This window comes from Numenius arquata, chromosome 2 (genome assembly GCF_964106895.1).
Source record: "Numenius arquata chromosome 2, bNumArq3.hap1.1, whole genome shotgun sequence".
NCBI classification, from domain to species: Eukaryota; Metazoa; Chordata; class Aves; order Charadriiformes; family Scolopacidae; genus Numenius; species Numenius arquata.
The window spans coordinates 15,224,808-15,244,738 of NC_133577.1; the positions used below are offsets into that span (position 1 = coordinate 15,224,808).

Consider the following 19,931-nt stretch of genomic DNA (forward strand, 5'->3'; position numbering starts at 1 on the left):
AAGGATTCATTTTGGTATTCAAAGGAGTCTATCCTCATTATTAAAATGCAAGATACTTGCAAATTAATATTACCACCTTAAAAATAGATAAATTTCAGTTCCAAATTCACAAAATAGACTTTTAAAAGTCTGCAGAAAGCATTAAACGTAAGTGGCAGTAATGACAATACCTTCGGGCCTAATCATTGTAAGCCACTTCAAGGCCACTGTTAGTGAAAGTATTAGAAATGTCCCTAAACCCTCCAGGGGAAAAATTCCATAAATCACACAAATCTTTAACGGAACTCCTAAAACTAAGTAACTAAGAAAAATCTTATTACATCTGTAAATGTAACAGGAGATGTTAAAAATCCATAATTATATAAATATAGATTCCAAAAATAACTATTCATTCCAGGGGTTTATCCTTATGCATTTTTTAGCAGTAAGAACTGAAAGGAGATCTTGTTTTCCCAGATCTGCTGAAAATTTGTATATTTATCTCAGACAACCTTGCTCGTAGATCTTTTGAAGTAAATTTAAGGCTACTTCAAAATGGATTTTCATTTTGTTTGGAAAATACCTGGTCATATGGATTAAATCATTGCAAACACAGACCCAAAGATTTAATTTTATAGTATTGTGGAAATTTAAGAATAATACAAGTGTTTCAATTAGCATATCTCTGAAAATGCGAAAACAGAAATTAAGGTAACGTACTTAAGAGTTCAGCTTCAGCCAGAGCAAGTAGCTGAGTATTCCTTCTTTAAAAAAATCTGCCTTAGCAATGAAATTATTTTAAAGACAAATGAAAATTGTAACAAAAGTTTTGTGGTTGTCATTTGGTGGCTTGTGTTAAACTCGGACTCACTAAGCAGTCAATTGCAGGTGCATTTATGAGAAATTGGTTCTAGGAGACAATTCAAAACAGAGGTCTGAATGTCAGGAAAATTCAGATTAATGACAGCATGCAACAGAATGCACTATCTCTCCCGGAGTTTTCTAAATATGATTCTCCTCACTGCATCTGGTCAGACGTCCAAATTTCTGATTAACTCATTACCTCTGTTTTCTATCCATGACCTCGGCGGCGATTGCCTTCCAGCGTCTATTCAATCCTGCCAGCTTCTCCTGCAGGAAGCTCCCATCTGTAGCAGGCAGTTTCTGTATGATCCCTTCCCCTGTTCTGTTCAATGCTGAAACACTGGTCTGATGGCTGCTGACTCCCTCTTCAAGTTCCTGTCAGAAACATAAAAGCGACACAGAATTTTATTACTGACCTAAAGCAACTTTGATCTGTGGCTTATAATATGCAGGATGAATCCTGGGTGCATATTATTTTACTAAAACGGGCACTTAAACCATCTTACTTAAAACTGGATGCTGTTGATTTAAGTTATTAAGAGTCTGTTGTTGAATCTAGTTCAATTTTCTAATGAGTGTCATAAAAAGATAATGAAACAGAATAGGCTGCTGAATACTACTTAAGACCATAAGAATTCAGTTAAACCATCAGTGCTAGAATCCACACTCACGTTTGATTCCTTTCCTCTTAATGTACAGCAATTTCTAGTAGTGCTAACAGATGGTATGACTTTTTTTAACCAGCTCTTTTCATAACCTATGCCCCTGGCTATTTCTGTAACTTAATAGTATTTTAGCTAGGATAATTATGGCTATGCTGCCGTGGTCCCCAGACATCACAGATCCATGAAACTAGAGGAAATCAGAAGATGTCAAGATCAGACCTTCAAACATCCCTACTCACGACAAAAACCTTTCTACTTTAACAACTTTGCAATGTTGTTAGTAAAAATTTCTTTGCAACTAGATCAGGAATAAGATGATTCAAGAAAGAGAAGTGAAATGCCCTAGAAGAAAACTCCAAGCAGCAACAAGGATAAAATACAAACTATATGTTAGGTAGAACCCAACTATTGGATAACCATTATTCTCAAGAGAAAAGAAAAAAATCCCAAAAGTAATGTTTTCCTCTCCTCATTTAAAAGGAAGTAAAATAGTTTAACTAAACAGAAAAGCCTGTTCTTCCATAATGATAAGCTAGAAAGACATCAGGGAAGTAAATTCCAGAACTGAAGTCTGAAACAATCAAACCTAAGGCATCTGTAATTGGAACCTTCTATTTTTCTAGATTGCTTATACAGGGCAGGATCTTGCAAAGTCATTAGTTTAAAAAAATAATTTGCTAATTATAGTTGACCATTGTTGGGGTCCATTTTTTTAATTATGAGTTGAATGTAACTGAAGTAAAATACTGGATTTCTTAACCAATTAACATATTTTTAAAGCTGTAACAAAACTTATAAAATAACAAAAATTATGCCAACATTTGAATTATCAAATTATCTCAAACCCATCCATATTAAGAGTCATCATAAAACCCTATACTATAAGCAGGGTTTGAGATCTTCCCTGTAACTGAAAAATAAAGTTTTAAGAATTATCACTTTTTAAAGTGTAATTGCACAGTTTCATTTCAAATCTATATGTTGATATAGAAAACTAGGATTTTAGACAAAAATCTAGACTTTTTCCAGCTTGCTCATTTTCTGCACAAGTCATACATACCTGCTGATGTAGCCCAGCTGTCTGCAGCTCCAGGCTGCCATCTGGACCACGGGTATCAGCTAATAACACTTCAGCTTCCGTTATCCAGTGGGAGAGGTCATTGAGATCACAGTGGAACTGCCTCCACACCTCAATCGCTCTATCAAAGCAACTGAAAACAAAGCATGAAAAATTACCCAAACTGTTTCGGTGAAAAGGCTACGATTCCTACTCCAGAGAGCAGAAACTTTCCTAGCAAAACAGAAAGGCTGTGCGTACAGTCCCAGTACTGAAGGCTTCCTGACATAGTAGCAGCTGGTAAAAGCCAACAGCACAGACTGTCGTTAACTTCCAGCTGAAGGAAAAAAAAAAAGGGCAGTCCTAAGCAAACTTTTATTTCCATCACTTAAAAAATAAAGATTGATTAGCTGCATCAAATTGGTCTGCAGAACCCTTTTTTTCTTATTATAAAACGGTTCAGATATCAGACAGTGTGGAATATGAAATATGATTAATTGCTCAGATTCTTGCTCAGATTCTTTTTTTTTTTTTTTTAATTCATAAACCATGGGGTGCCGGTGCCTGGAATTTAATAAGTGAAGGTGATTTTGATTATATAGAACTGACTGTATTACCAGTGGGCCCGCATAAGTAGGTCTTACACAATTTAATCACACAATAATTCACCGGGCATTGCATTATTATTATCACCTTTGCAGCCTCAAATTAATGTGTAGCTTAACTTGAAGGGCAACACTTTCTAGTATAGAACAGGCTGAATTATCAGTCAGAAGGTTGTTTTTAACTAAAATGAGAGTTCTACTCTGTTAACAAACTAACAAAAACAGCCCATGAATGTTAAATAAGTAAACCATGTCAGAAAGGCATAGAGAGAGTGGCTTTCTCTCTGTTGATTGCTAACTCTAAGTTTGCATTATAAAGCAAATAGGACAGATGTCTCAAAGGACACAGGACTTAAGACAAACAAGATGAAATCTACATCAACGCCAACAGACTGGATAGTATCCCATTCCACACTTATAAAAATAGCCTCCTTTAAAGACATAGGAGGCCAAGTCTCCTGCTAATCAGAGGACCCTCTAATGGCACAGAGGAGATCTCATCTGCAGCCCATTATTTTTGTCTTAAAACAATTCCGACAGCAAAGACTCCAAGGTTACTCTGTATATACAGATGCAATCTGAAATTAGCAGCATAACATCAAAGATATCCAAAATCAAACTTTAAAGAGCTACCAGTGCATCTATTTTCTTCACTAATTAAATTCAACTATCTCAGAGCTCCTAGTGAGATACTTTTCATCAAAACTATCTCTCATTTTTATCAAGACATCTCTATTTCTTAGCATATAAAGGGCTTTTTTGTTTTTATTATTCTTTATGTGGGCCAATTCCAATAAAGAAGAAAGCCTTAAAAATCTCCACTTGAGTTTTTCTGACCTTACCTCCTAGTTCCACCATTTCAGTTTCCTGCACGCATCTCAACTGAATACACTAGACGACGCTGTAGATTGAGATTTTGGGTCAATCTCCTTTTATTTCTCAGGTACATTTTAGTCTAACTGAACAAATTGTCTCACGATAGTATCTCATTCCACATTTAATGAGAAGAGATATTCTAAGCACTTAAAATAGTTTAAAGAATATTTTATCAGCTTCCCTCAAAGTGAAAGTTTTAGGGGGAGTTTTGAACACATGACTTTTTCAGAATACAGAATTTTAGAACTTTGGAGGAGAATGCTTTGAAATACGAAGCTTTAACTCCTGCCGCTTCTGTTGTGAGCCTACAGTTCCATCAATATTTTGAGCAATGAGATGAAGTTTCACTCTGGTTTTGAGCCAGATGCACATGCTGCTGTTTCACCACAGACTGCCTCAGCTGAAAGAGAAAAGTACCAAAGTCCTGTCACTACAGCACTGAGACTTGGCTACTTCTTGCCTCCTCCACAGGAATCCACTTGCTTCCAAAGTCATTGCTCATTCCCAAGTCATCAACACTTTTAGCACTGGGGGAAGTATACGGCAGAAGGAGCAGAAGTAGCAAACCAGCAGTGTTACAAACAGCTCAAAGCAGCATTAAGTCTATACATACAGATAGACACACAAAACACACACCTGTTTTAATTTGCACATAGGTTCAAGTCAAACTGAAGTCAACTGCATTTAGTTGAACACATAAACCGTACTTAGCAAGCTTCTCCGATGCTTGGCTACATCGGAGCTTTTATCAAAGGTTTAACTACTTAGCTGGCACCCAATCACAAAATCATTACTACCTCTGAAAACTAAACCTATCTTTTACCACAGACTTCAGGTGCTGTTTCCCCCAATTCTGTCAAAACCTTCACGCACTCCAAAATAGGAAAAAGCCAAAGATTATTAAGGAGATCGAGTATTCTAGCCTTCTTGCTTATACTTAGGGCAACACTAGGAAAAGTAAGAATAAACTTGGTTAAAAATTATTCTTAGAAACAGAAAGGGTATAAAAATACTAATGACAAAATACAACATTTTAATATCGATACTTATATTGCCTTCATTAATCCTAGTATGCCCTTCTATTAAAATTGCAGCACTTAATATATTGAGGGAGCTACATACCATTTCACTTAAACTGCTAGTCCAGTAGTCCCTTTTGTATGAAAATCGCACCCAGTATTATTCTCATAAAGAGCCAGAGCTTTACAAACTTTATGAAGTTCAAGATTAATTTGTATTCAGTGAACTGAGGAGGTATCTCTTGCATTTTGCCAGCTAATCATAAACAGTCAAATTACTCTTTGATACACATCTTTTTCAAAGGGAAGACGGTTTCTGGTTCACCTTGGCTACTTAATGAAATAAAATTTAAGTAGTAAATGAAATTGTACTTATACTTACAAAAAGATAATATTAGTTAAAGCTTTTCAGTTAAGTTACAGGGGGGAAAAGAGGCGTAACTAAAGCATAGTGCGCGTCATACCTACGAAGCCAACAAAATAGCTGCAGGCATAGAAATACAGATGGGCACCAGATTCCAGAACGGTTGTCTCCAAATACAGCAAGTGACCACAGGCAGCAAGCAAGAGCACACAAAGTGGTATCTTGCTGGCAACACTATTTGTTTCCAAATTAAAAAACACTGAAGCAACAGTCCCTGCTGAGTTATTGAAACTATTAATGCTTCACTGATCCAGTGGCCTGGAATTTCTGGAAGTTTCTGCTTAGACAATACCAACAAACCAATTTTTATATCCTATGCACACACCAGTGCTATGAAAGAGAGTTGAAAACATCAGCTATGTAATGCACGCTCTTCCTAAGACATCTCTTCAAAATATAATACCAAATGTGGTTGATATCAGATTTCTGGTGCTACAAAGCAAGTGAACATGCCTACCCATTACTTTATGTTCTACAGAACTTCTGCATTAACCATTACCTTATATCACTATTAAAGGCCAAACACTGTATAAGCAAATTAACTACAGTGTGAGCCTTTGCATTTAATTTTAAGTTTCATAAAATCATTTTCAGTCATTAAGGTTTTTTTGCATAGAAGCAATCTCAGTGTGAAATGTTTAACTTCTTTTTTCTCTACTTTTTTGGCATAATTGAAATCACAGCTATTTGATATTCGTGGAAAGGAAATAGGAAATATATTTTTCTTAAGCACTGATTACAATATTCTCTTATTCTCTCAACCACAAAATTTTCTAGTATGGTCATCTCTCATCTTCAATTACTTACAACAAAGATTATCGGCAACTATCATATGTGCTGTATTTTAAAGACCACATCCTTTCAAACTTCTTCCCTCCTTCAAAAGCAGCGTGAATTCTTTGCTAAAAGACGTTCTACTCAATTTTTTTTCCTCTAGAACTTTGTTTTGCAGTACCTTCACAAAGCAAAAGTTTTATGTTTTATAAACAAAATAATTCTATTTTATAAAGTAAAAACAATCAGCTTCCTAAGAGCACCCAAACTACAATTTGCATATTAACTGTTTCAACGTTCAATAATTCTGGCAATTATTGTGTAATACCAATATATTAAAGCTGATTACTCCCACACTCATTACCTTCATCATTAAGGTACATTTGTAAAACGCTTATATTCAAGTACATAAAATATTTACTACATGCTCACAGAAACCAAACATCCTTGACTTACCACTTACGATCATTGTACATTCTATTAATTCTGTCCCATTCCGCATTCAACTGGGTTAGAGCATCTCCTATTTGTATTGCCTCAGGTCCAGATGCTTCTAATATAACATCAGGCTGCTTCTCATGTATGACAGCAATTTGATCCCCAAGTTTATCCAAAATATCTTTTATGTTCTACAAGCATAGTAATGACACAAGCCATTAGTAAAGTCAGCACCAGCAGGAAATTTTTAAAAAAGAACCAAAAAGTAATCTCCTCAAAATACCATTACAAAAATCAGTATCTACAATAAGACCATAACCATCAGCATCAGCAGTTTACAGGTTGAATCAGTTTTACCAACTGAATTGAGTAGTCTATCACACCTTTTTAAGCATGTGTCCTTCTCAGTTTTTTTATGAAGCGGATGAAATATTTTATATATCCAATCTGTTCCTGAGGGAAAGGGGCACACCACACTTCTCAGAACAGCAGTATCTTCATTATTAAACAAATCTGTCCCTGTGTCATCAAGACACTGTAAAAATTCCTTCCTCATGTAAAAAATGAGCCACAAAACGTGACTTTGTTATGCTTCACGTCACCCTCCATACACACAGAACTGCAAAGCATAAGCTACATAAAAGCTGTAGATTTAAAGGACAAAGTTAAAGCAATCTATCTCAAATATCATTGAGCTTTCATGATGTGAAAGTACCTTTAAACCAGTTGCTATTGTAAAACTGCCTTGGTATTCAGAGGACAAACAGGCCATGCAAACTGTGGAATTTACTTGTATTTTTTAATTTAAAACAGTAATACTAAAAATTCTATGGTCTGCTATTTGCTTCTTCTGAAAACATCCTTAGAATATACCAAAATTTCAAAATCAGATGAGAGACCTGCACCAAAATGAAGTATTTTAAACACATCTTAACATAAATGCTCCTAATTATACTTAAAGGACCACAGAAGCAGAGTAACAGGGACAAGTGGATCTCGTCAACAAAACAGAAGAGTCACAAAACTGTCTCATTATTTTTCAGTGCATATTGATCCAGTGTATACTCAGCAAAAATACAATACAGCTATACGCTAAGGTGGTCTTTTTCTTTTGCTATTCCCTTCTTCCCTCTGAGTATAATGCTTAGGCATGCAGTACCTTAAGTGCATCTTCCTGAGTTGAAAAATCCTCATAGATGCCAGTATTTAGCTCTGGTGCATTCAGAAGCAGTTCAACATCAGCCATGGCCAACAAGATTTTGTTGATTTCAACCAAGTATTCAGCTGAAAAAGGCAAGGTCCTAAGCCCTGGGGCAAAGTGGCCTTTTAACCTCTGCTGGACAGGGATTGCCTAAAAACATGAAAGTTCATTTTATATTTCAAAGAACAAGCAATTTTATGAAAAAATCCTAAATCAGTAGACTACATTCAGAGTAAGTACCTTTCTACGTTGAATTACAAAACAAAGGCCTTTCTAGCAAAGTTACATAAACACAGAAAGCTGCAAGTTCTGCAGAGAACTGTTTCTATATTTATAAAAAATGTTAGAATACAGTAGATATCATGCTTCAGAATGACCCTGTATTATTCCAACTCTGACAAGTCCGTGACTTCCATGACTGGGAAGGACACAGCTCTCTCACCTTGATCCTTACTGTTTCCAGAAATTGCACTTCTTGATAAGCCTGGTTCTAGTTGTGATTACGATCCACTGTCTGCGTCTTTCATCATCAAGGACTCCCAGAAGTTACCAATTATACCGAAGCAGACATTATTTTATCTCCACAGCCATTTTAATAACCATCCACACACACATTTCCCAACTTTTTAAAATAAATTAGTGCTCCACCAGTACCACAATATGGTTTTTGCAGCATTAAGAGACACTAACTCCTCAAGAGCTTGGTAATTATTATCTGCTTCAGCCATAAGACCAGGCTACCTAGCCAAGAACCATGTTAGCAGATAAGAAAGCAAGAACTGTAATTTAATGCAGCTTTTTCTTGGATTATAAACAATAGCCTGGATCTGAAGCATTAGGAAGCCAGCTGCAAGAAGCTATACTCTGCCATGCCTGGCAAAGGTAGCACAGGCAGGTGAAGCAGATACTGAAGACTGAAAGCAGTTCTTAGCTGAGAATGTTTCTTGTCCAACAGGATTCTGTTATCATTTCTAAAAACAGACCAGTTCTTTAAAACCAGCAATGAAAAAGTAAACCCACCTCCAAATAATGAAGAATTCAAGCAACTTCTAAGCCCCCATCCTGTACTCAGTGAATTTGTATCAAGCAAGACACAGAGGCACTCGACTGTATGATTTACTAACAGCTAAGAATACACTTAGGAGTGTGAAAAATAAATGTATGTTCACAGCAATTTCAGCCAGTGAATTTTACTTTGCAATTAGTCTGGGCTGCATGCACATGTGCAAATCACTAGCACAGCTGACAACCAGTAAAATATTAATCCCCACTAACAAAGTTGTTTGCAAACACCTGTCTGTATCTTCCTCCTCCACGTGCTTCTGAGCATTTCAAATATGTCACTCACATTAACCAGAATCTAACATATGCAGCATGTGTAGTTCAAAAGCAAAAAAAGGACTGCAGCAGAAAACGTGTCTTCGTGTATCCACCATTCAGTGTTTCTTCTCATGCACCGAGTGGTCCTAAGGACTTTATTTGTTTTGTGTTGTTTTGGGGGTTGTTTTTGTTTTGTTTTATTAAGTAGACAGTCATTCCTGTGTTGAAACTGCGGACACAGTTGTACTTCCACAAGACCTTCACCACCAAACACGGTATGCTTTCAGTCATTCATTGCACACCAAAGCCTGTACAGGCCCATAAGCATAAATTTAGTCTACTGAAAACAAGTATTACAGACAGGCACCATAAAATACTAGGCATTGCTTTTGATTCAGTAACAGTACAGGAAGCAAGCACCGCAGTAAAAACCATAAACTACTCCATACGCTTTAGTTACAGATCCAGCATCTTGGCCCCTGACGCTCCCAAACACATTTTCTTGAGGCACTGTGTATATTTTGTCTGCTTCCATCACTGAAATTTGGAGCAAAAGCCCAAGGCTTAGACAGTGCTATGGTTTCCTGTGGAAGGAGGGGCCCCAGCTCCAAATAGATCAGACAAAGCTTGTGCAACTCAAAGTATCTTTCCCCCAGCAATGTGGAATAAGCCTGGGTTTGAACAAACACCAGGCTGCCTGCCACAGCACAGCCACCTGCAAAATCTTCACAAGGAAGTTTTCTCTAACTCTCCGTCATCCCACAAGTCCCATTCTCACACACGCAACAGTCCAGAATCTGGACTTCATCCAAATGAATAGGTCATTGGACTTTATTATCCTTCTGCTTTAAACACAATGCTTTATCTCCCATTAGAAAAAACTTGCACAAGATTTACAATAGCATCTGTTCCCATGCAGCAAACTTGTTTTCCACTTGTTGCCAACACTGAAATATAGCCAAACTTTCTGCTTCCCCAGTACCATCATCTTGGGCCAGGTTGCTGCTCTTCTGCAAAGCAGTGAATTCCTCCTGGAGCTGTTGCTGCAGAGCACGCCTCATTACTAATCTCCTTCAGCTGCCTCCCATCACTGAGATGATGTTTCCTCCCTTCACAACCCTCCTTCTTAAAGGTGAACAGATGTAAGTGTTACAAACACATTAGTGCTTTACTATAGCTGAGTTTTAATTGTTCAGCTGTTCTCTACCTTGCATTGCAGTCTGGCAGCTTCTAAAATGCAGCATAAAGTACTAAAAAATGGAAAGGCAGAAGTCTGACTTAACTGCCTCACACAAATCAAACACCTAAATGTCATAGAAGCGGGGTTTTAGGGGTTTTTGTAGTTTGGTTTTGTTTTTTTTTTTAATGAAAGAAAAAAAAAACAGGCAAGCAAACTCTTTTCTTAAGCACCCACAAATAAAAAGTTAATCAAAAGATATTTAGGAGGAGATCTGACTGGATGACTTAATAGCCCTTTTCTACTTTAATTTCACTGGTGACAGAGCATGTTTATTAAATTTGGTCTCTCTTTAAACACTAGGAAGAATGTAGGACTGGGAGAAAAAGGGGAATACTCAGTTACTAATGTACATTCTATAAAAAAGGCTTCTCAATGAAAGCTGCTAAAAAATTATAATTCAGTGGTCAAATAAGAATTTGCTTCCTCTTATACTCCCTCCTCCCTCCGGGTAGACCTCATAGCAGCCTTCCAATATCTGAAGGGAGCCTACAGGAGAGCTGGAGAGGGACTCTTTGTCAGGAGATGTAGTGACAGGACAAGGGGTAATGGTTTTAAATTGAAAGAGGGGAGATTTAGATTAGATATTAGGAAGAAATTCTTTACTGTGAGGGTGGTGAAGCACTGGAACAGGTTGCCCAGGGAGGTTGTGGATGCCCCATCCCTGGAAGTGTTTAAGGCCAGGCTGGATGGGGCTTTGAGCAACCTGCTCTAGTGGAGGTGTCCCTGCCCATGGCAGGGGGGTTGGAACTCGATGATCTTTAAGGTCCCTTCCAACTCTAACCATTCTATGATTCTATGATTCTGTACTTAGCATCTAGTTTGACCTGCAATTTATAATTTGGTTTCAGATCTTCTTCCCCTTTTACACAAAATCTACCAAAGATTAAACTCAAGGAGATACTCCAACTAGCTTCCAAGGGGATTTTGGAAAATACTGTCCAAGAAATTGACATAAAATTAAATAATTTACCTTGCATGTTTAACTACCCAAACATTTTAACCAAAAGTGTTTACCCAGTCTAATCTCAGACCACCACACATTACTTATCATCTTTGCACAAGAAAAAAAAAAATGTAATTTTGATTAGAAATGCTCACTTTTTAACCATTCCTTGTCCCTTCTCTCTCATACTCAAAATATTTCATAGCCGGTTTTTTAGGTAAAGCTAAAATCTCATGCCCATTTTATTCGTTCCTCTGGGTTAATTAATGCAGTCAGTAAGCAACGTATTTGTGGGCAATGTAGCTAACGGTTCATGTTTAAGTAATCTAGAACTTCCCCTATAAAAAGCACTATAGGCAAACAAATATGTTTTCTTTATTACAGGAATAATACTTCAAGAGCCTTCAAGATGGTGTCTGTGTTTCCGTTTCTAGGAAAAACTACACTGTGCCTGCAACAGCAAATTCACTTACCATCTGCAAAACTATCATTTTCACTTCAAAACAGTTTTCTAAAACCTGGAAAAATCTCTCAGGAACTTTAGTCAACTAATTACCTCTGCAATTTAAGGTTTAATTTTTCCTTTTCCCTCATTCCAAGCCAAGTTCAGAATAGAGCAATTTAAATAAATACTAAAGCAAAGTTAAAAAAGAAGGTACTCAAGGAGATACAAACTTCCAGTGCAGGCTTTTCTAGCTAACAGATTTGTCGTAAAACGAAGATGATTCAGAAGTACCTGCTATGCAGAAGGGTTACCAATATTTGAGACGCTTAGCTCCATAATCCCTAGAAGCATACATGATGAGGAATATTTATGATCCAGCTACTTCCAGCAAATCAATATATAGATATATATGACCTTCAAGCACCATAAATAAGTCCTCTCCTCCACACTCATTTACAAAAATGTAAATAATGTATTACATAAAAACTTAATTGGAGTGTACTCCCCAGCTTGGTGGCTGAAATCCTTCTTTCCCTCCCTGTTTATTCATTTCAAGCACTAGTTTCTCTTCCTCTGTCACTGCACCTTCCTTACACCAAGGTGAGGGTTTGAGCCAGCTGTACACCAGTGGGTCAAGAATTCATGTAGTGCTTCTCAGTCCTGAGCTGAGATGAGCAAAAAACCACTACAATTTGCTGTTTGGCAGTCTGGGGGCCCCATGGATACATCCAGGGTTTCCCTTCCCCCACCTTCATCAGACATCCCTACTGATGAAAAGAAAGGGGAGGGAGAGCCTCTGTTCAAGCACAGAATAGATGGTAACAATTGGGGAGGGTCAGTTTCTGTTGCAGAGTTTTAGCATTAGGGTCCCCCTGGGGCCGAGGGTAAGTCAAGTCTGGTAGCTTGAAGAAAACTCTGGAACAACTGTGTTAAACTGAAATGATGGTGATATTTGGGAACACTGTTTCTCCCTTCAGAAATGGTAGGGTCCCATACCTTTTTTGGTGTTGAAGATCAATTAGCAAAGTAGGTAAAAGAACAAGCCTTTAAAAGTAAAATAAGGTCACCTGAGACAGGGTGGCTTATCACTCCAGTATCAGAAAGCCAGAGGCACAGGCACATGAAGTAAAAGCAGAAGTTTCCGAGTTTCACAACAGTAACAAAAACTGCTGTGGTCCCTTTCCAAAAGTCCAGCTGACTCAGCCAAACCAGAAACTACATCTGGAAGTATAAGGATATTTTTACACAGCTTCACTAATTTTGAGCAAAGATAACATTACTCCCTCAATAGTCTCCTGCAATTGCTATGGTAATCCATATTTATATGATATTCTGCATTCAACGCCCAGATACCAAGATGCAGTAATCCAGGAATGGATCCAGTAGTGCTAGGGATTAGCTGCATTATATTCCCAGAGAAAAAGGCTTTATAGGAGGCAAAGGAAAGGATCTTCCTTAGAGAAGACCAGTCAACATGCAGCACAACCAACAGCGACAAGGAAGACCAGTCTGTGGCACAGAGTGCTCCCATTAGCAAAGAACCATCCAGGTGCACCTTTTTCCCTTTTCAATCCAGTAATTGTTTGACTCAAAGCAGATGATGGTCAAACAGACCAAGTGAACTGTGCTGTTTGGATGTGTGTGGATCCCCATTGCCTTCAAACAAGTTCCCCAGTATCAGTCAGGTCCCAAGGAGCTCATGTGCAAGTACCACAGTACACCAGGAGTGATCGCTGAGGACCCAACAGAGCAGTCAGATGTCAGACAGTTAAACAGACCCTGAGGCCATCTTTGCTGCCCAGCTCTGCTTGGGAGGCTTAGAACTATAACACATTTTTCTGAAGACAAGCAGATTGAAAAGGTTTACTTTCATAGCTGGTACTGAATAGCCAGCATGATCAAGGAGAGCAGACCATCTGCCATAGGTCTACAGCTATGGTGGGCAGCTGAAGCCACACAGCACTAGAGCTGTGAAGGAAGAGCACCACATCATAATTTTGTGGCATGAGACTCACAGGGAACCAGAGCATTTTACCCCTGCCTCCGAGTTAATTGGTGCTGGGTTGAAAAGTTACAAAGCAGTCAAAAAGAGATTGATTGGTTTTAATTATGAAGCTTCATATGCAGAAACTGAGAAGTACTTGACAGATTGCTTAGCCCCCAAGCTTGTCCAAGAAATTACTTATTGCTTCACAAGGTTCCTCACTGTTATTGCCTAAAATATTAATGTAATTACCATGCAGCCAAAGTGTTTTGAAGGATGAAAAGGAGAAATAAAATTTAAAATAAAAAAATTAAAAAAGCAACCACTAAACCACACCATAACAAAAAAACCCCACTGAAAGTATCTGTACCCTCAACAATTAAGACATACAGCTTTCTGGGCAGTAAATTTTATCAGACCCTGACATCCTATTAAATCAGTTGTGAAATTGTTTGTCAAGACCCACACATACACATTATCACACATAACTCTTCTCATAAAAATATACTTCAACCTTTGTCATTTTTATTAATCTTCATTGTGTAAAGTAATATCAATCATATGAGGGTTGTTATCACTCCCTAAGCACTTGAGGCAGTGAAAAGCAGCATAGTTAAAATATTCCAACCACAGGATGCAGAGGCACTGAGTTTATCGTACCTGCACCAACAAGACATTGAATCAGGCTGTTGGAGCTGGGGTATCAAAAAGAGCTAAGCCTAATCTCCATGAGCAAGACTGGCAAGAGAAACTCTCCTGATTCAACCATACCACCCAGGTCATGCTCTAAGACTTGGGCCTGATGGCTGGGATATTTTGGACCTATGATGACTATGTAGAAATCTCAAACTAGTGTATGCAGATAATTTCCTAATGAAAAATGAATGCTGTCATTCTGAAAACACTTCTTTCCAAGAAGGTGTCAAAAGAACAGCCATAAAACCCTAATATATGACTCTCTAAGGCTCATACATAGCCTTCACTCTGTTTGCTCTAAGGAAAAAAAAAAAAAAGTCTCATTTACCTGTAGTTTTTGTTCATCCTCCACACCTTGCATCCCTGACAGACGGTTCTCAGCCTCATCCAGCCACTTCATTAAACCGTCACGTTCTTTCTTATACTGAGAAAACACTGGAGAGAGTTCCACCACCTGCCTCCTTTGAAATGACCTGCACTCCTACAATCCAGTGTATTAGGAAAATATGGTATAAGAAGAGAGAAGTAACAAGCAGGATAGGTGTTATTTGGAAAACAAAAATACTTGAGGAATTCATTTGAAGAAGCATATTCCAAAATCTGCAATAGTGGCCATCTATTTTTTAAAATAGCTATATTCTATTTATCTGCACAGACATGATCAAAGCTGGCCTGAAGGTCTTACCTTGCCTTTGAGCTACAACTCACCTTATCAACTCTAATATGATTCAAACAGGTGAGCTAAAAGGTGTATAAGAACACAGACCCCCTTTGTTCTACACAAAAAACATTAAAAAAAACATTTTAATGTGACATGGATATGAAAGCACCACAACATACTAGAGTCCACAATTGCCGATAATACCCTCTTATAGGAAGCAAGAGCAATTCAGGAGCTGACTCATATTCACATAAACCTCTTCAGTTGAGAACTCAATTAATAGCTTTAACTATAGTTAGAAAGTCACAACCAGGTTGTAAGTGGGATACCAAAGGGAAGACTGCATAAATGAGCTTTAACTATAGTAACTATCATAATCATACCTGCACAGTGTTGTACTTTTTCTGCAGAAGCAACAGCTGTATGCGAATCTTCTCTCTCTTATGGTCCTCCATAGGCTGCTGTAACAACTGCCCTCCTCTCTGTAAAACTTCTTCAATCTGAGCTCTTTCTTGATCCAGCTAAAATTACACAAGTCCATATTATCTACAGAAAGCTCAGCTATGACTTCCAAAATGTATTTATTATCTGCTCAGACATTAAAGTAATGGTACCATACTTGTTTTATTATTCAAATGTGAGCCAAATTCCAGCAGAGATTCTCCTCCACATCTACCAAATCCTAAAATCCAGCTTGGTCATTCCATAAATTTCATAAAGAGATGCCCTGCAGGAAGCTCACTCAATGAGCCAGCAGAAGGCAGCCACAGCAAGAGGATGCTATGACTTCAGCTCCATTTTTATTCTAGACATTCCATTACATAATAAGCAAGCTCAGAGCAGAATAGCAAGAAAACAAAAACTTAGCATATATAAAAACAGCACAAAGGGAAGCATATGCTCTATAACAATAGGTCCTTCCATAGAGGCCTTTTAAAAATTGTTTTCTGTAGTATATGTGCCATTTTCCAGAGACTTAAATTCAGCTTTCCAGCTCAGTTTATAATAGTCCACATGCTTCAAATGAAGTCAGGGTGGCCTGGCAGGACTTTACCCAATTTTGTAGCCAACAAGGCAAAATGGAAACAAGGCAAGTGGACAAAATGCAAACAAAATTATGACAGTTTTTATACAGGTGAATAGCAAAGCCTAGATAAGAATCTAGAAAATGACAAATTTTGTTCCAAGTTCTTATTTGGACTTGCTATGAGCCATATTTTTATCAACGACATAGACAGAGGGATTGAGAGCACCATCAGCAAGTTTGCAGATGACACCAAGCTGTGTGGTGTTGTCGATACACCGGAGGGACGGGATGTCATTCAGAGGGACCTGGACAGGCTGGAGAGGTGGGCCCAGATGAACCTTACGAGGTTCAACAAAAGCAAGTGCGGGTTCTGCACCTGGGCCGAAGCAATCCTCAGTATAAATACAGACTGGGGGATGAGGTGTTAGAAAGCAGCCCTGAGGAAAGGGACTTAGGGGTGGTGATGGACATGAGCAGGCAATGTGCACTTGCAGCCCAGAAGGCCAATCACATCCTGGGCTGCATCAAAAGAAGTGTTGCCAGCAGATCCAGAGAGGTAATTCTGACACTTTTCTCTGGTGAGACCTCACCTGGAGTACTGTGTGCAGGTCTGGAGCCCTCAATATAGAAAGGACATGGACCTCATGGAGCGGGTCCAGAGGAGGGCCACTAAAATGATCAGGGAGTTGGAACACCTCTGCTATGAGGACAGGCTGAGGGAGCTGGGGTTGTTCAGCCTGGAGAAGAGGAGGCTCCGGGGAGACCTCACAGCAGCCTTCCAGTACCTGAGGGGGGCCTACAGGAAGGCTGGGGAGAGTCTGTTTACAAAGGCCTGCAGTGACAGGACGAGGGGCAATGGTTTTAAGTTGGAGAAGGGGAGATTTAGATTGGATATTAGGAAAAAGTTCTTTACTATGAGGGTGGTGGAACACTGGAACAGGTTGCCCAGGGAGGTGGTTGAGGCCCCTTCCCTGGAGATATTTAAAGTGAAGCTCGACGAGGCCCTGGGCAACCTGGTCTAGTTGGGGGTGTCCCTGCTGACTGCGGGGAGGTCGGACTAGATGACCTTTGGAGGTCCCTTTTGGCCTGGACCAATCTATGAATCTATATTACAAGACTCTTATTTGCACCTTATCTCAAAAACACCCACTGACCTGACCTATGCACTGTGATTCAATATATCACACCAGTTTAAATTTAATGTGAAAAAAGTATCTATCCAATGAAACAGATTAGAGGCCCCAAATTGCCAAATGCATAGTAAGAGTCTCAGTTGCACTAAGTAATCATTTCAACATAAGTTCAGTTAGATATGAAGAAAGGTTTGCACCCTATTACTTTTACAGGAAGAATTCCTTATAAACAGCTACTTTGAGTGGAAGAGAGAAGATAAATGAAAATCAAAGTTCACTACCTGAATTATATAAAACCATGATGAAAATACAGACTGATGTATGGCCAGTTACTCTAAACTTTCCAGCCAAGAGGCATCAGCTACAGGAAAATTGTGCAGCGTTTCCAACAACCTAACAATTCCCTTCATTTTCTACTCCTGTCTTAAAAAGATTTTCTCAGAAGAATTCCCCCTGAAAGTCAGGAGGAATGTAACACATGGACAAAAAAAGAAAGGAAATTAGTCAGTTATTTAATTCTTCCATTGGTCACAAACCTTTTCATCTTCCCCACCCAACTCCAGATGCTTTTCCGCAATTCTTAGCATATTCTGTATGTCACTCTCGAATTTTTCCAGGTCTGGAAAAGCTACTCTGACTTCATGGGGCTCTGACATGACAGGAAGTCGTTCTTGTCCAACAAGCATCTGCAAAGCATAATAAAACTTTGTTCAAGTTGAAGATTTAGTCTGAGCTGTCACACACAGTTTAATGATTTAAACCAATTCTCCATGAACTTCAATCTGAGCATTTTGGTCTCAAAACAAACAAAAACCCTCCAGTCACATTAGCTTATGGTGATGTTCTGTAGTTTATATAAATGTGTACTGCAATACAGCTTTCTGAATCTTTATAACACATAGTTATTTGTAAAATTTCACTTGCAACTCAAATCATCACCTGCTACTCCAGTAAAAAAAGCAATTGGTCTAAAAATCAGTTCATTTTCTACAAATACATTCATTTTTTACATAGAAAATACCTACACTTAAAAGAGAATCAAAGGCAGAGAAGTGCTGTTCTAACACATAAAGATCTATCCCCTCAAGCTATTTTATATCATTTTGGCATAAAGTCCCCAAGCATGTTTGGGGGCTCACTCATCCTCACCTTGGCACTTTTGATGTGCTGAGAGACCTTCTCAAAGTTACGATTCAGTTCTGCCAGTTTGGGTTCAACAAGTTCCCGGCATGACATCCCCCGACCATTCATTAGGATGATCGCCTGATCACGCACATTATCCACTCGCAGACTAACATCATCTAATTCAGATGTTAAGCGCTAAGAAGTGAAAAGAAAATGCAAATGGTTAGCGTGGGAAAGGAGAAATATTTAAAAATAATCCAGGCAACGAACCTGACTTCACTTTGTTTAGAATCCAGAAGTGGTTACTTGACAGCAACATTTCCTACCTTCACAGTTTCCTCCTTTTTGCTCGCTGACTTTTTCTCAATCTCGTCCAGCAAGGCTTCAGCCTGATACAACCACGTACTTATGTGGGCAACATTTTCATCAAAAATTTCCAGCTGGCTCTGATGATTCTGGAAAAAGATGAAAAAAATGTATCAATGTGAGAAACTTGAAAAGATCCACAAAAAAAAACCAACACAAAACCGAAAAACACCCACACAAAAAACCACACACCAAAAAAACCCTGCCAAAACAACCATTATGAGTAAAAAAGAAATCAATGGAATGAAGTCTTATGGATACACCTTGGAAAGGAACACTGAAAATTAGGTTGTACCTTTCACCTTCAATAAGTATTTACAAGAATTCAATTTTCATTCTAGACCCTTCGATATCACTGTTCTTAATTCATAGAAAGGGAAACAGAAATAGCTGAGGTGTTTTTTCCATCTCAATAAAGATAGACAGTGTATTACAACATTGCAGCCAGACCACAACATCTCAGTTGACCAAAAAACCCATGATTTTTTCACATCACTAGCAGATACAACAGTACAAATTATGTGCAGTTGCTGTTGGGTGCTTTTTTTAACTGAAAGGGGATTGCACCAAAACCTACAAATTGTAATAGTCAAGTTTTTATATTTTAGTCATTACATTATAATATTCCTTCCTCTTAAGAAAAGTTACCACATTGTAGACATGTTAATTCAGTCTGTTTTCTTATGTAGTCAGAAATTGTAACATTAGGTGCCACAGACAGAAACAACACATTCTGCGTGACAAAGCAAAGCTATCAGATTCAGAGAAATACTACCCTGCCTAAGCACAGAGCTTCTTACCCAAATAAAGCGTCATTAAGCTTTGATCTTTTAGGCTAACAAAACAAAGGGAGGGGAGGAAGGAGACAGAAGGCCTATGATTCCTCCCTGTCAACATCAAGAAACTTATATCTTCACTAAGTGAGTTTAACCTAACAAAGTCAGCACAAGGACAATACTCATCACCAGACCTGAACATAATATAGGAGCTTTTTAGTTATGGATCATCCCCACAGCATTTACAAATAAGGGTAAACTACATGACTACTCCTACCATCGACATCATTGGACTATGAAATGAACAGTACGA

At 38.3% G+C, this 19,931-nt stretch overlaps 1 protein-coding gene across 1 annotated transcript in view; it reads right to left on the reverse strand.

Annotated features, from left to right (window-relative positions):
* The window catches only part of UTRN (utrophin), a 339,386-nt gene that overhangs the window by 225,878 nt on the left and 93,577 nt on the right, over nucleotides 1–19,931 (reverse strand). Inside the window, exons 35-43 of the mRNA XM_074144306.1 lie at nucleotides 18,803–18,931; nucleotides 18,501–18,671; nucleotides 17,888–18,037; nucleotides 15,575–15,712; nucleotides 14,859–15,011; nucleotides 7,861–8,052; nucleotides 6,720–6,892; nucleotides 2,569–2,719; nucleotides 1,043–1,218 (exon numbers count right to left, since the gene is read on the reverse strand). Of these exons, the coding sequence (XP_074000407.1) occupies nucleotides 1,043–1,218; nucleotides 2,569–2,719; nucleotides 6,720–6,892; nucleotides 7,861–8,052; nucleotides 14,859–15,011; nucleotides 15,575–15,712; nucleotides 17,888–18,037; nucleotides 18,501–18,671; nucleotides 18,803–18,931 (1,433 nt within the window). The remainder of the gene's footprint in view (nucleotides 1–1,042; nucleotides 1,219–2,568; nucleotides 2,720–6,719; nucleotides 6,893–7,860; nucleotides 8,053–14,858; nucleotides 15,012–15,574; nucleotides 15,713–17,887; nucleotides 18,038–18,500; nucleotides 18,672–18,802; nucleotides 18,932–19,931) is intronic.